Consider the following 16,721-nt stretch of genomic DNA (forward strand, 5'->3'; position numbering starts at 1 on the left):
GCAAGAGACAGAGAGAAAGAGAGGGAGAGACGGCGGCTGAAAGTTAGAGACATAATAGAGAGAGATAGAGTTAGGAACTTAGGATTAGGGTTTTTTTAGTTTTATACTTGGGCGGGTAGGATCGGGGTGGGGCGGGTACCTGCAGGAAATAAATCTCTATACTCGCAATCTGCCCCGCCCTGCACGGGTTGGAGAGATCCTACCTGAACCCGCAAAAATATACATAAAACCCGCTCGGGGCGAGGCGGGTTGGGCGGGTTTTTGCCCACCCCTAAGTCAACCCAAGAGGGTAGTTTGGGTGATCATACCACCACCCCAACTCCCACAAGGGTGGTCGACTACCCCATAGGAGTGAGGGAGTAGACAGCCATCCCCTAAACTCTCGGGTGTAGTTGCACACACTGTGCCCCCAATGAGTAGTCTGACATCTTTTTAATTACTTTATTTATTTGTATTTTTTAAGGCTCGTGTGGTTCAATTCAGACCATTTATTTTCAAAGAGCAACCTAGATCATTGAAATTGTAGGAGTCATAGTTAAAAAAACTCTTTGCTCGATTTCTAGCTTCCTTTCTTAATAGATGCTTGATGGGATCTTCGAGCACTAGCAACAGACTCCCTAGAACTCATTTCATTCCCTATGTTTAGGGAAAATCTGTTAAAAACCACAAAAAAGCATCCACATAGACTTTCTTAAATATAACCTACACCATTAGGTTTTTACCGTGTTTCCCAATACATTGGGAAACGCTTTAACAACCCAATAGATTATTATATTCATAAAAATAAAAACATCTGTATTCTCTCTCCTCACGTCTCTCTCTCTCCTCTCTTTCTCTATCTCTCTCTCGCACCACACCAAAACGAGCAGCAAAATCACCACCACAAACTGCAAAAATGATTTATAAAAATTAGCCATCAACACAATCTTTGTTGCTGTTTAGTAGGTAAGAAAACGAGAGACAAAAAAAAGGTCTTCTCAAGATCAGATAAAAGAATGAGGGGAAGAAATCGGAGACAAAAATGAGAGATGAATGGTTGTAGACGAATGAAATCGCAAACAGGCAAAATCACAAACGAAAACGAAATCGTAGACGGACAAAATCGGAGAAAATGACAAAATCAAAGGAGAAAAAATCCAGTTATGAATCAAAGAAGAAAAACAGATGAAATCTAAAACAGTACTCATCTAGAGAATGGTTAAGGGAAAATAGTAGTTTGGATCCTTAAACTTGGGAAAAAAAATATTGGAGAGTTGCTGCTAATGCTCTTAGGAGGTCTGACAATATTTGTGACAGTTGATCATTCCTGTCTTGTTGGGCTCTCTGCAATTTGTAATGGACTATGGTGAGACCCAATTTGTTGTATTCTTTTGAGTTTGACTCTTAATAAATTTCTTATTCATTGGAAAAAAAAAATAAAAAAAATAAAAGTTAAATTAGCGGTTGCTATGGTATGGCATTCAAAAAGAAGAGAAAAATGCAACCGTCTATAACTTTTTACATTTTATCTGAGCAGATAACGGAGTCATTGATGAGAAAAGTTGGTCCTGCCGAATATTATTCCACAGGAATAAGCCAATAGAAGCACATGGGATGCTGTCCTAAAGGAAGAAAAATATAAACGTAAACGTTCAACTGTTCTTGGATTTAGCTAAGTAAGATGGAGAAAGTGGGGGTGCTATAACAAGCTCAGTAGGCCCTAATGTTTTGGTTGCTTTGTGATTGGGAAAGACACAAATAATGTTTAGATCTGAACCGTTAAAAAAACTACAAAAGACGTGTTTGTAGATTTTTTTTACGGCACCTAAGCTAAATTCGTAGCGTGTACTAAACACAGAACAATAGCATTTTAATTCGCACAAATAGTTGGTAACAAATTTGTCTGCAAATACAAGTCAATCACCAAAGAAGTAAAAGGAAAACAACATGCACGTAAATCATACCCAACAAGCAACAAGATCGCCCCCCCTTTTTGTTCAGCCATTCTATTTGGGGCTTTCTTCCTAGCTATAAATACACTTTCCCCTAGCTTTTCCTCTGCTAGCAGCTTTCTGATCAGTACATCTCCAGCTATCTTAACTATCAAACATGTACAAAAACAAAAAGGTGTCTTAAGAAAGGAGGCTTGTAAAGAGAGAGTTTCAGGAGGGATAGGGAGGAAACCGTATTAAGGAACTCATCAAGCAACCGCAGCTATCCAGCCACTTGAGTCTCTATGCATCTGGGTGAAGCAACAGCAAGAAGTGATACTGCTCAGGCTGCAAGGCATCGGGATTCTAACACAAAGATAGTAACTCCTTGTGTCACACATCAACTGGAAGACAAACATTCCCACATAACTTTCCACACTTAAGTGCCTGCTGGATGCAAGAAATTTAAACCCATTTGGCGTTTCACGTGCTCTGGAATCAACCTATTAACAAGCTCTGGTGAAGCCCCTGACATCTGTAACCACCACAGGAAAATCTCGAGTAAACAATCGGGTTACAAATGGAACATATCAAACTGAATAGTTGCAGAACATTCACCCAATCACCCAACACAGGCACATTTAAGCTATTTTTGCAACCATTTATAAATGATGTCTACAACATGTAGAAACCTTCTTAAGGGGAATAAAGAATCATGAACAATAAGACAGACTTGCTTGCAACTGGGTCGGTTGATAATAACTACCAACCAACACTTCCTCTCCAAACATCCCCAGCACTCTCATTCCCCACACAGAATGAATAGGGATGGCTAGCATTACAGAAATCATGAGTGGCTAACAACCTAAAAAATAGTGCCATATCCATGCATTAACAGGCACTTACAAGGAATGGATTTCTCCCAAGATTTTGACACATAAAAGTAAACAAATATTAACTATTGGTATCTCAGTATTTCACAATTAAAAAATGCATACTGAAGTATAATTTTGATTCCAATCACTAATGGCTAAGCATATACAGTACAAATAAGTAATGTTAGAAGACTTACTTCCTGTTTAAAATTAAAAAGGGGTGGCAATGGGCGACCATTTGGTAGGCGAGCATTGGGTTCTCGGAGTTCATCAAAGAAAGGGTGAGCACACGCTTCTAGCTGTGATAACAAAACAAACTCCCAGTCAAAAAGGAAAGCAATCAGACGCACACAATCATCTATATAAAAGAAAATACCCATATAAACATATCCATACATTTACATAAAAATAAATAAATAAATAAAACACAAAAGTAAAACTCTTGACACCAAATAATCCATTGGCATTGACCAAGACTAACATCTCATGAGTATTGGCTACACCAAAAGCTAGATGTAGTCATATATCCATATAAAAATAATAGCAGACATGAACTCACCGCTGTACAGCGAAGACTAGGTGAGTATTGCAGCAGTCTCGAAGCCAGATCAATTGCTTCTGGAGGCATCCTTTTATGGAAAACCTAAATCAAGAAACTTAAAAGTGAGATAGTATATACTCAAAAGTTTGTTAGAGGACCAACAATGGTATTAGAATAATCAAGTTAATGTTTGCATCATTAAGTCAGATGAAATTACATCGGAAGGGTGCATATCACACAAGAATGGACATATGCTCACTAAAAAAGTCTTAACATGCAACAGATGATGCCTCTCCTTATGAACTTAATTTTGTGACAATTCAATTAATTTAAAAGGAAATAAAGTGTAGACCTTGTGCCAAGGATGTGCTTTTATCTGTGGAAACCTAAAATCGGTATAATTTGGATTCATACAACGAATTTCTTCACGAGTTGGTGTACCAAGAACCTGTATGATAAAACATAAGACGTTGACACATAGTCACAAGAATTGCATGCATTCAAGCATCCAAGACCAAATCAAACCTTGATAATTTCTACAAGCTGGTCCACCGCATTTTCTCCAGGAAACAATGGCTACAAAAATTATAAAAAAACAAAATTAGATCAGATAAAACATACTCACAGTGGAGAAAAACTTTCCTTGCAGAGACTGCTGGAAAGTCAAATTTGTTAAAAATGCTAACCTGCCCTAGAAGAAGCTCCGCTAGGACACAACCAGCTGACCAGATATCAATTGATGTTGTATATTCTGTGGCACCAAATATAAGTTCGGGAGCCCGATAGAATCGCGAGCATATGTATGATATGTTTGCTTCACCTTTGATCTGACCAAAATTAAATTTATGGTGAATGGCAGAGAATATATATTAGAAAACAGATGAAAGAAAAGTATCATATTTGCTAACATAGAATCATAAACAGTCACAAATAAATGTGTCTTCCAAATCAAAACAGCCAGAAGTTAGCTAAGCAGGAAGCTTAAAGGCACAAATCCACTTGAACCAGAGGAAACTTACGAAAAAATTTAAGAATAAGAGGTCAACATACCAGCACTTTTGCACTTCCGAAATCACAAAGCTTAACCTGATGAGTGAGAGGATCAACCTGTAGAGAGTTGAGAATAGTTAGTAAAAAAAGTCACAACATTGCATTTTTTATTCTTCTTAATGAGTCAAAGTTACAACATTTTATCCTTTTTTTTTTCTTTTAACAAGTAACATCAAACTTTTATTTTCAGTTTACAACCAGGGAAGAGCATACCAAAAGATTTTGAGGCTTCAAATCCCTATGGCAAACTCCAGGAACAGTATGTATGTAAGCCAGCCCCCTAAAGATCTGGAAGGCGTTTCCCAGTTAATATCAGAAAAGAATATGTGATTAGCCAACAACATAAGAAAGCATCATGTATACCTGGTACATGTAAAGTTTCACGTAGATGAGTGGCATTCTCTGATTTGCATTGCTGTAATGCTTCAAGACCCGATACATGGTCTCAGGTACATATTCCATAACTAGGTTGAGAAAAAGTTCATTTTTACTAGTCGTGGAAAAGAAGCAATGCTTCAAAGAGATCACATTTGGATGATCCATCACACGCATGAGCTGCAGTTCACGATTCTTATATCTTCTGTCCTGCAAAACCTTCTTTATAGCTACGGTCTCACCAGTTTCCAAGCATTTTGCCTAAGAAAAAGAAAAATATCAGGATAATGACATGATAGATAGAAAGGAATCAAGATGGGTAGAAATGCAACGATTACAATGGCATACCTGAAAAACAATTCCAAATGATCCCGTCCCCACAACCCGTTCTGCCATGTAACTGATGGTCTGCAAGGACAATTACACCAAAAAGGCATTAATTTCACATGTAGGTGAATCTGGTCAATACAAAGCCATCTAAATCTCCAAAATTGTTCAAAATTCATTAAAAGCACAAACTTTAAAGGGGAAATGAAAGGAGTGCAACACATAGAGATGCTTTCTAGAACGCTTACCTGCTTCGGTTCTCCATTTTTTCCTCCAATCGTCGTGGAAATGATGTGACCCGTTGGATCATTTCCATCAACAACAGGCCCAGAAATTTCCTGCGAAATATACCACATCAAGTCTTGAAAGATTAAAGGAACGAAACTTTCAAACGGGTCTAAACAATATTTTCTAGTGATTTACTTTCCAGCAAGCACTGGGAAACTGTGTATAGTTGAATTCACAAATTAGCAGGTACCATGGCCAACACCATGATAGAATCTCCCTTATCACACCAGCCAAAGGAACTCACATGAGTACGATATTTTTCAGAGCATATTACTAGCTTAGACTACTAGAAATGAAGTCCTCAAAAATACCATGAGAAGAGCAGGTAAGGGAACAAAAAAAAAAAGCTCAGGAAACAGGTAGCGAAGCCAAAATGCTTCAAAGCACGAAGATTTTGCATAATAATAGAAGGAGATCGAACCCGTTAACCCCATGAAACAATCTTAACAAAAAGCAAGGGCAACCCACTAAGTAAACTAAGAAAAATGCTAGAAAATCTAGTAAGAAACCGAGGCATGAAGGAAGCAAGCTTGATCTGACGGAAAACCGTAATTGAACCTCTAAATCAAACCCAGATTGTTCAGAGAACCCAATGTTTATCAAACCCAAACTAATACAACCGCTACCAACTGTGATCCAAAGGAAAATTTACCTAAATCGGCACGATTAAGCTCCAAAAACAGGATAATTAAGTAAAAGCCAAAAACTTCTTAACGCTAGAGATCAGAGAGCCGTGCAAAAACCTAGAACCAGACCCTTCTCAGAAACTAGAAGCATAAGAGAGAAGATCTGGTCATCCAAAACCCCAGCATCGATCTCAGATCAACAAAAGAAAAATCAAATCAAGCAAAGATCTCTCCCCAGAATCTCCCTACAGCTCACCGATCAAGACCAGCCGCAATCAAAAGAAAAAAAGAAAAAGAAAAAAAGAAAAGGAAACAAATGAAAAAAGAAAACCCAGAACCTGGATCCCACATTTCCCACTCGAACGCTGCTACCAACAACTACCCGGATTTTCCTTCGTTTTTCTCAGCAACCAAACGATGAGGAGAGAAAATGTGAAAGGTGGTGGTGAGTACCTTATCGTCAGCCATGGTGGGGCGGTGGATGGGGAATCTTGTGGTAGAATCAGTGGGTGACGACGATGATGCTGATGAAGAAGAAGATCATGGTGCGGAGGCAGCGAGAGACAACAACAAGCCCATGTGATTCCCACCTGCTTTTTTCTCCACTTTCGCTCTCTAAACTTTCCGTCCTCTTGGCTCTCTCTCTCTCTCTCTCTTTGATGCTGGGGAAAGGCCCCCACTCTTTGTGGAATTTACGAGATTGGACTTTGAATTTTGGACTCTTTGCCGACGGCCACATGATTGGACTTTGAATTTCGGTCCTTTTTCCCTGTAAAGATGAAAAAATAGAACACAAAGCAAAACATTATTTCCCCAGGAATAAAAAGTTATGTATTATATATATATATATAATATTGAACCAAAACTGAAATTGCTATGTTTTGGCAATTTAAGGAACATTGTGTTCATATGTACATATTGAAACAAAACTGAAATAAAATCAATATGTTTGACTTTTCTAATTTTTTTTTTTTTTTTTAAACATATCCACAAAGGGGAGAGAAATGGGAGAGGGATTTGATTTAGCAATTTCCCTTTTATAAGCTGTGGTTTTTCCCCGATTGACTTTCTAACCTTAATTCAGAACTCATTTTCAAATTTGCTTTCTGCGGTGAAATTTGTGTAGGGATGCAAGGTACTCTTATTGTCCAATTGAATTTTTTTTTTTTAACCTAACATGTTTTCTCAATATATTAAAAAAATATATGTAATTTTCACACGTGGAAGAAATTTATATATATAGAGAATTGCCATTTATAATCTTCATGTTATTTACCCTTACAAATCCAATAAGAGCACTCACAATGGGGTAACCAAATTTTTATGTAAAATGTAGGGGTGATTATGCGATTAGTGGCTAAAACCGCTAACTGCAACCACTTAAGTGGTTAGTACATTTTACGAACCACTTTTGCTAACTAGTAGGTTAGTGGTTAACTGCATCCGCTAACTGCCGCTTTTTAGGCTTTCTTTTTTGGCCGAATTTGAGAATTAGGTTTTTTTTGCTCACTTTAAATGTCTTTTTCCACTTTTTTTTTTTTTTTTTCTTTTGGTCCAATTTTCAATTTTGGGCTTATTTTACTTATTTTGGCCTTTTATATGCCTTTTTGGCATAAAAATATGCACTATTTAACAAGCATATAAGTTACACTCCTATATTATATATAATTATATATAATAAAAATATTATATATATATATAAGCGGTTAATAAAAATAGCATGAACACCTCTAACAAAATAGCTCCTCAAAACTTACTTTATTTAGTTTAACTAATGACTTTTTAAGTGCCTCCTACATTCAATTAGCTATATATTTTATTTATATTATTTTTTTACTCTTTATTGATTCTATCTTTATTTCTTTTTCTAAAATTCGTATTTCACTTTTTTTTCTTTTTTTTTTTCAATGGTAATTCATTTAGCACAATAATTTTTCAATAATTATTATTTTTCAAATAATCATTTTTGTAACTATAATATTTTTGAAAGGTTTGTATTTTATAATAATTATATTTTTCAACGATTATATTTTTCAAATGTCGTATTTGCCAACGTTAAGTATGAAAACTATATTCTCATAGTAATGTCAATCATATTTACGAAATATCTTTTTTATTAAAAATTATGAAAGAATATTATCATAATAATCCTTTGAAAAGTGGGAAAAGTTTTGAAAAAAAAGAGAAAACAAGTGAGAGAAACAATAAAAAATAAAATGGCTCATTTGAGAAGTACTGCTACGTGTAAGTTGTGTAACATTTTTTTTTTTTTTTTGCTAATCATGGTGAGAGCCAGGAGGTTTTTTACAAATCTGATTAGCCATTTTAGATAAAAGTATCATTTGACTCATCCATTGTGAGTGCTCTAACTAATTTTTTAAAAAGTTGAATGAAAGAAGAATATGAAAATGAAATTTAGACTTTCTCTTATATGTAATCCCCTTTGTACCATAATCAATTCAATTCAAAGCAATGAAATTGAAAGTTAATATAAGACTAAAAAGATTTTTTTTTTTTTTTTTTTTTGCCCTGAAGTTAGTATTACCCTAATGGATGAAGAGATGGTATTGGTATCCATCGATCCCATTGAATTCCATTTATAATTTTTACCAAAGAAAGATAGGATTAATTGAGGCTGATCAAGTAGGCATGGGTCCATTAAATGGAATTTTTGTAGTAATTGGGATTATAAATGTTGAGTTAATGGGGTAGTATGGGATCATTAGTATATATTCTATGAAATATAAGGATCCAATCATCCAAGGCTCATTTTTACTAATAATTTTTAGCTGATTTTTGTTGATTTTTTTTAACTTTTGGTTCGAATGAAAAATTAATAAATATTTGATATTTTTTTATTTAGTCATAGTCTCATATAAACTTATAAATATCAATTTTTATTGACAACATAAAAATATTAATATAAAAACAACTAAAAAATCAAGCTAAAAGTGATTTTTAATTAAAATATACACATATTGACTAACAATGATTATATATTTTCATAATATTTAAGGAGTTGCGAGAAAGAGAGAGAGACAACAAAGACGAGCTGCAGAAGAAAATAATGTGAGAGAGTAGAAGGTCTTCTAGGGTGAGATTGAGATCCAATTATCTGCTCATATTGTTTGCAATTTAGACACGCAATTGTGATAGGGTTCATGTGAAGCTCACTTGCTTAGCCAAGTGTTCGGATAATTCGAAATTTGCTTAGACACGTATGGCTAATTAGAGACCCTCTTACAATTGCTTGCCCAAGAATGTGAGAAGGCGTCGAAAAATAGTTTACGCAGATAAGAAGTAGAAATCATTTTACACCTTATGAAATATTATTTTTCTTGGTCACCTGAAAATATTTTCAATCTGATCAATATTTCACCCAAAATAAGAAAAGCACTTTCTAAAAAACATTTTACTCCCAAAAAGACAGCCTTAATCTTTATTAATCTCTTCATGAAGGATATAGGATATAATCTTAGAAACCATAAATTACTCAAAATAGGAGGAAAAACAAAATGCAAAAGGCATAAAGTTTGGTTGAGGGAAAGAGAAAGGGCCAAGCATGTGAGTCCAATAGCAGGAATTAAAAGGTGGCAAGGGAAGGATAATACTTATGGTAACCTAGGTTTGGTTTTATGAAGGCATAATTGAAAAATATAAATAAAAAAAAAATATGGAAAAGAGTGAGTCACAAAGGTCTTCCTTTTCGAAAGTAACTTTGTCCCATCTCAGTCTTGAAAGAAGATGTTGACCATAAATGGAGCTTTTTCTGTATTTTGTTATTCACATTCCACCTTTTCAACATGATAAAAGCTAAATTAGTCACCTCAACTTTATATTTCCCTTGTTGTGCACCCAACAAAAATAGTTAAAAAAATAGTGGGGGTGAAGGGTAAGGATAATGTTAAGGGGATTTTATATTCATAAACACATGAAAAACGTTAGAGATTCAAATCATTTTTAAGTCATTTTTTGAAATTGTTATTCATCAAGTCATTTTGGAGTTGTTCAACGAGATTCTTCAAGCGCCTCATTGTTTTTTTTTTTTTTTTTGCCTAAAGCCTCATGGAAGAACGCTTATCAGTTTTAAAAACTCAACATCTAGCTTAAAGTCACACGTTAAAAGCATGTGGGAGTGGCGCACCCATCGTGGGCGTCCTTCCATTTAACATCTCTCACTCGCACATAGCGAGCATAGCCCGGTTATAAATCTCTTGATCGGTATATTTATCGTCATATTCATACTGACAAATAAATTGATCACCAAGTACATATGCAGCAAAAGTATGGGAGCAGCACACCAAATATTTATCAAAAATACCAACATATCAACATCCCTAAAGTGTCTTGTTATGCTCTAAACTTATTTGATCACTTATTTCTAATCTTTCTTGAATTTAAATACTCAGAACAATGATTGACCTATGCATAATGACCATGATTTATTCACCATTACGTTGCTATCACCATGTAGCATGATAACCTGTTAATAATGAATAAACTTAGCGATAGTCGCTGCATACTTCTTTTCATGACAATCTTCTCTCTTTCCACCACAATGTGGTTTTAGTGCGGCGGCGGCACAAGCCACCGTACAATGCTAGCGGTGCCACATCATGATTTATGGGCCATAAAGCCTTGCATGTTTGTTTTATTGTAGCGGCCACAAATACCGTCGCAGCAAAAGTTGCATCATCTACATCAAAGCCGCATGCGATAGTGTGATGCTTTGAGTAGAGTAGGGGTGTCAATGTGGTTATGGTTAGTAGTTATTGGCAAAAATCGCTACTCGTAACCGCTTTAGTGGTTATTAAATTTCACTAACCGCAACCGTAACCGGTTAGCGGTTAGTAAAACATGTAACCGCCCATATAACCTCTTTTTTAAAATTGAGTGTTTTGAGCTTTTTTTGGATTTTTTTTTTGGGCTTTTTAGGCTTTCTCAAGATAAACATATAATCAATTTTCAGTTTTGGGCTTCTTTTTTTTTTTTGGATCACTGTAGAATTTTTACCTCATTTGTTTTTTGCATTTTTAGTGTCTTATCAGGCGAAATTGCTATAATAAGAAGAGCCCATATTGAAAAATCAAAAATATTTTATCCCAAATTTACATTTACTTGTACTTTTTTTAAAAAAATTCCTTAAATATAAATCATAACCTGTTAAAACTTAATATGATTAACTTTAATAAAGTATTTGAATTGTCATTGAATCATATGATTAGGTATTGATCTTATACATTTATATTATTCATATGCATATATGTATGTATGTATGTATAATTATAATTTATAACATATATAGACTTATAAGTTTATAACATATATTGGAACTAAGTCTCTAGGTACTTAATTGTTATATTAGTATGAATTGGTATACTTATGATTTATGTTATATTATATATGTATAATTTGTTATTATATAATCATATAAATTAGAATGATAATACATTAATAATTCAATTATGGTTATAAGTAACACATTGTTTAATCAAATGTCAATTACTTAATTTGATATTAGACGAATCACATTATCATTGTACATTAATAATATGATCACTTTAATAAGTATTTGAATTGTTATTGAATCATAAGATTAAATATTGATCTTATATATTTATATTATTCAATATGCATAATTGCATATATGTATAATGTATAATTATAATTTATAACATATATGGACTTATAAGTTTATAATATATATTGAAACTAAGTCTCTAGATACTTAATTGTTGTATTAGTATGAACTTGCATACTTATGACTTATGAGTTATGTCATATTATATATGTATAATTTGTTATTATATAATCAAATGATTCAATGATTAATTGATTATGTTATATCTATAAATATTATTATAATTATAATTATAAAAATATATTATATAAAAAGGCGCTTAGCGATTACGGTTAGGAAACCCAATAACCATTAACCATTAGGTGATTATAGCGGTTAAGCCGTTATAACGGTTAACGGTTAGTGAGCGGTTAGAAAACTGCTCGCATTGACACCCACATAGTAGAGGGACGTTCCACCATGAAAGGGTTGACAAAGAGTTGTATAAGGCCCATTTTGGGCCGCACTGCGCGATGAATTTTTACCTTGTTAAGGTTGTAAATGTTTGTTGGATGAGGCATTAGAGGATGCTACTTGATGTTTTTGTTTGTTCGTAAGTTTTGATGAATTAGATGGCAAGTTGGAGCACGTTTACTCATTTCTGCTTTGTTAATCTCCATTCTGACCAAGTCCCATGTTATGGCTGCAAAAACAATAACTGCGATGCTCGTATGAGTGACTTGGTAGAGGTATGTTAGAATAGTTTCTAAGTACCGAATACCTGGTCAATTTGCACCTACAAAAGGAAAAGAATATAAGTATGAGAGCTTGTCGGTAAGTTTTGGCTGAAAATAACTTTGATGCTTAACGTATGTGTTTAAGAAAAGAAGCGAGGTCATTAGTTTAAATTCACTCTCTTTTTCTTGTGTGGACATGTAACAAAAAAAAAAAAAAAACAAAACCAGAAATATGAACTAGTTAAATCATGGGTTTACCCTGGGATGGCCTAAGTTTCAGGATACCATTTCCTCTAACTCAAAAATATATTTGATATACACACAAAAAATAAAATAAAATAAAATAGGATAAAGTCCACTTAGCCCCATCAAACTACCACATTAATGATAATTTATTCCTTAAACTATATAATTTATCCCCCAAACTACCAAAACAATGATAATGTACCCCCTAATACTAGCAAAATGACTAAATTACCCATATAGAATTTTCAATAAGACAAAAATATCCTTAAATTTTTTTTTTAAAAAAAACAAAAATTTAGTATTTTTGTTCTTATTTTAGTAAGGGTAATTTCGTTATTTTTTTAAAATTAAGGATATATTATCATTGTTTTGGTAGTTAGAAAGATAAATTGTCACAATTGATAGTTTAAGGAATAGGTTGTTATTGGGGTGACGTGAACTTTACCCAATAAAATACATATTTGATAATGTAGAATTGAATATGATGCCCATTCTTTTGTTGTTGGGGGCGAATTCTCTATTATATGATGGAATCGGGTCTTTGGACCTACTAATAGGCTTATAGGCTGGTTATATTATTTTTGTGGACTGTGTGGCCATGCCGGCCCAATTCCCAAGAAGGTCTAATGTCCATGACCAGTTTATTCATACAATCTTTTTTATTTTTTTTATTCAAAAAGGGAGAGGGGGTATTCATACAATCTATGAGAAGCGGCAATTCAGGGAAAAAAAAAAAAAGTTCCAGAGTTTTCAAGCTAAAATTGCACAGAGGACAAGGAAGGACTTGTTTTTCAAGGTACATGTCAGGGCGGTTTGGTTTGTGGAATACATACCTATTGTGGAATGATTATTCTTATAAAATAATTATTTATTTATTTAATAAGGACTTATTCTTAAGAATGATTATTCCTGTGAAAATCATTAATCCATTACACAAATAAATATATTGCATTTTCCAAAATAATACCCCTATCTCTCTTTTTTTGTTTTTTGTTTTGTTTTGTTTTTTTTTTTTTCAAACTTACAAAATAAAAAATAAAAATAAATAAAAAAATTAGATGGTCGATCACCCACAAAAGAGATTGGGGTGGTGCGACCACCCCCGTGACGTTTCAGGGTGGCCTTAACCACCCATTTATATATATGAATGAGCTTTTTAGCAATTTTGATTCAATTCCACTTAAAACATGTGTTATTATCAAACTAAGAAATAAGAATAATTATTCTATTCTACTTTCATCTATTTCTAGTAATAGGCTAATAGCTATTCATTTTTCTAATGAAATACTCATTTTGCAAACCAAATGAGGCCGTAATATAAATAAAGAGTGGCTGTTGCCGCAAGGATGATTTGGCCACACCTTCAAACTGGCGATTAGGGTAGGTTAAAGCGTGGAACCACTCTTTTGGCCAAAGAGTAGTTTGTTATTTTTGTCATTGTGATTAGGTTGTTCATTTAAATTGAATCACCTAAATAAAAAGATATTATGCTTGTGTGAATTGCATCCAATCTCAATCTCCCACGTAAGACCGATAAGAGAAGCTGCTCAAAATGTAAAAAATAATAAAATGATTACAAAATATTAATCAGAAAAGACTTTTTCAAGATTAGAATCCATTTTGGTTGGTATTGTCCATGGATGCAGGCATAGAATTAGTCCACTTCAAAAGTACAAAATGCTGACCAACCTCATTAACGACTTCAAATGTGTCGTCTCTAATTAAGTCATATAGCACATGTATTGCTTCACTTCTTGGAAGAAAAAGAAAACAAAAAGAAAAAAAATGCACCTATTGCTTAGCTGCGGTCCATATTTTCCTTCATAATCTACAATTTCCTTAAAATTGTAGATTCTTAAATTATATAATTAGATTATTTTTAAGCATTGAAAAACTTGAAAAATGTTACTTATTAAAAAGGTAGCATGTAATCGAGATAATCAAAAAGAATTTTCTTTCCAAAATGCTTCTTATTCACTTTTTTAGAGACGCTTTTTTTTTTTTTTTCTTCATAAAATTAAAAGATAATTTTTTATTCAAAGCTTTTTTACAACTTACAGAGCAAAAACTTGATAAAAATATACTCAATTTTTCAAGCGTTTTGTACTTAAAAATAACTAAAATTATGTAATTTATGAATCGTTTGTTTTTAAAAATTATAAGGGATCCTAATTCGCGTAGAGATATGAGTCATGTGGATCTAATTGATGCCCATAATTCGAGTCGCTTCAGCGTAGGGGTGAAAAGGTGATTGCGGTCCTCCACTAACCGCTAGGCGGTTAACCGCCTGGTTAGCGGTTAACCGCATCCGAATAACCGCTTTTTTTGGGCGCCTTTTTTATTTTATTTTTTGCCGGTTTTGAGCTCACTTTAAACGTTTTTTTGCTCACTTTAAACAGTTTCTTTTTTCCTTTTCATGACCATTTTAGGATTAAAAATTATTATATACCAAAATCCTTGTTGGTCACCTTCTACGAATCTATACAACATATAATACAAATAAAATTACAATCATTACTTCACTTGTAGTCTTGTACACAACATACAAATAAATATTATATATATATATATATAAAGCGGTTAGCGGTTTTTAATAACTGCTTTCAAAAGTGGTTAGCGGTTCTATACTTTCACCCCTACTTCACCGTCCACACGTGTGATGCTTTTGTACTCCAAGCATTACACGTGACACAGGCCATACACAACACATTCAATGTTGTTGAAGAAAAAAATCAGCAAAAACACCCGTTCATGTCCTGCAAACTAAAGCAGGACACGTGGATAGATCCAGCTACATTAAAGAGCCATTAAGAAAATCAGAAAAAAAATACTTACGTGTTGATAGCACAGAAATTTACGCAATTGCCCCTGTTATCTAATAAAACCCAACATAAATAGGGAGAGAATGAAGAAGAGAATACTGTATATTAGTTGATATTAATCGATTTACATGATAGGGTATTTATACATAAAACTTGGGTTACATAGCCGTTGTAAATTAATGTTAAAATCTTCTATACAGGGAAATTATTTATGTAGAAGAAATATTAACGTTGCTAGTTGAGGATTTGCCTTTCTCAAATGATTTATGACCGTTGTACAAATTTATTTCCTCAACACCCCCCCTCAAGTTGGAGTGGATATTCATGACACCCAACTTGCCAAGTAGGTAATGAAATTGTGTTGAACCTAGCGCCTTAGTAAATAGATTAGCAGGCTGTTGAGTGGTAGGTATGTGAAAAATTTGAATTATGCAATCCTGCAGCTTTTTTCGAATGAGGTGACAATCAATCTCTATATGCTTTGTTCTCTCATGAAAGACAGGATTTGAGGCGATGTGGATGGCTGCCTTGTTGTCACAATACAATTTTGCTGGTTGTGAATGTGAGATATGGAGGTCCGCCAATAGTTGTTTCAACCAAGTAATTTCATAGCAGGTTGAGGCCATAGCTCTGTATTCTACTTTAGCCGAAGAACGGGATATTGTTGTTTGCTTTTTAGTTTTCCAAGATATTGGTGAGCTTCCAAGGAATATACAATATCCAGTGACTGATCGTCGAGTGTCTCTGCATCGTGCCCAATCTACATCACAGAATGCATGTAATTGAATGTTGCTTGTGGCTGATAAGAGAATTCCTTGTCCTGGAAACTGCTTGATGTAGCGTAATACTCTGTGTGCTGCATCTAAATGGGATGTGCATGGTTTGTCCATAAACTGACTCAACACCTACACTGCATAGGCCAAATCTGGTCTGGTAATGGTTAAATAAATCAACTTACCAACTAATCGACAATATGATAAGGGATCAGCAATGAGGTCTCCATCATGTTTACTGAGTGCTAAATTTTGCTTCGTGAGAAATTTGCTAGGCTTGGCACCAGGAAAGTTGATATCTTCAAGTATTTCATGAGCATACTTTCTTTGTAATAGAAAGATGCCTTTCTTTGAACGAGCTACTTCAATACCCAAAAATACTTCAGGTTGCCCAAATCTTTGAGTTTGAAATGGTCACCCAAATGTTTCTTAAGTTTCTGAATCTGCTCCAAGTTGTTGCCTGCCAATATAATATCGTCTACGTATACAATAATGGCTATGAAGTTACCTTCATGGGATTAGACAAATAGTGAGTAGTCTGCCTTGGATTGTTTATATCCTGCACTAATGAGAGTGGAAGAGAGTTTTGCA

The 16,721-nt window shown here is 34.0% G+C and overlaps 1 protein-coding gene across 1 annotated transcript; it reads right to left on the bottom strand.

The window, feature by feature from the left end:
• Positions 1-1,828: 1,828 nt before the first annotated feature.
• On the bottom strand, positions 1,829-6,645 carry LOC132171570 (shaggy-related protein kinase eta). Its single transcript, XM_059582930.1, has 12 exons — positions 6,446-6,645; positions 5,327-5,416; positions 5,100-5,159; positions 4,740-5,012; positions 4,590-4,664; positions 4,377-4,433; positions 4,013-4,153; positions 3,852-3,902; positions 3,679-3,774; positions 3,345-3,428; positions 2,983-3,084; positions 1,829-2,445 (listed from the first exon to the last, which is right to left on the bottom strand). The coding sequence occupies exons 1-12, from the start codon at positions 6,458-6,460 to the stop codon at positions 2,350-2,352; spliced, it is 1,140 nt and encodes a 379-aa protein (XP_059438913.1). The 5' UTR covers positions 6,461-6,645; the 3' UTR covers positions 1,829-2,349.
• Between the last annotated feature and the right edge of the window lie 10,076 nt (positions 6,646-16,721).

Source organism: Corylus avellana, chromosome ca2, assembly GCF_901000735.1.
Source record: "Corylus avellana chromosome ca2, CavTom2PMs-1.0".
Taxonomy (NCBI): Eukaryota; Viridiplantae; Streptophyta; class Magnoliopsida; order Fagales; family Betulaceae; genus Corylus; species Corylus avellana.

What these genes read in the sequence shown, in the direction of transcription:
- LOC132171570 (XM_059582930.1), bottom strand. An exon ending in AAAATGGAGAACCGAAGCAG is followed by an intron (nt 5,160 to 5,326) that starts GTAAGCGTTCTA and finishes TTGTCCTTGCAG; the next exon opens with ACCATCAGTTACATGGCAGA. An exon ending in TCGGAAGTGCAAAAGTGCTG is followed by an intron (nt 4,154 to 4,376) that starts GTATGTTGACCT and finishes AATTTTGGTCAG; the next exon opens with ATCAAAGGTGAAGCAAACAT.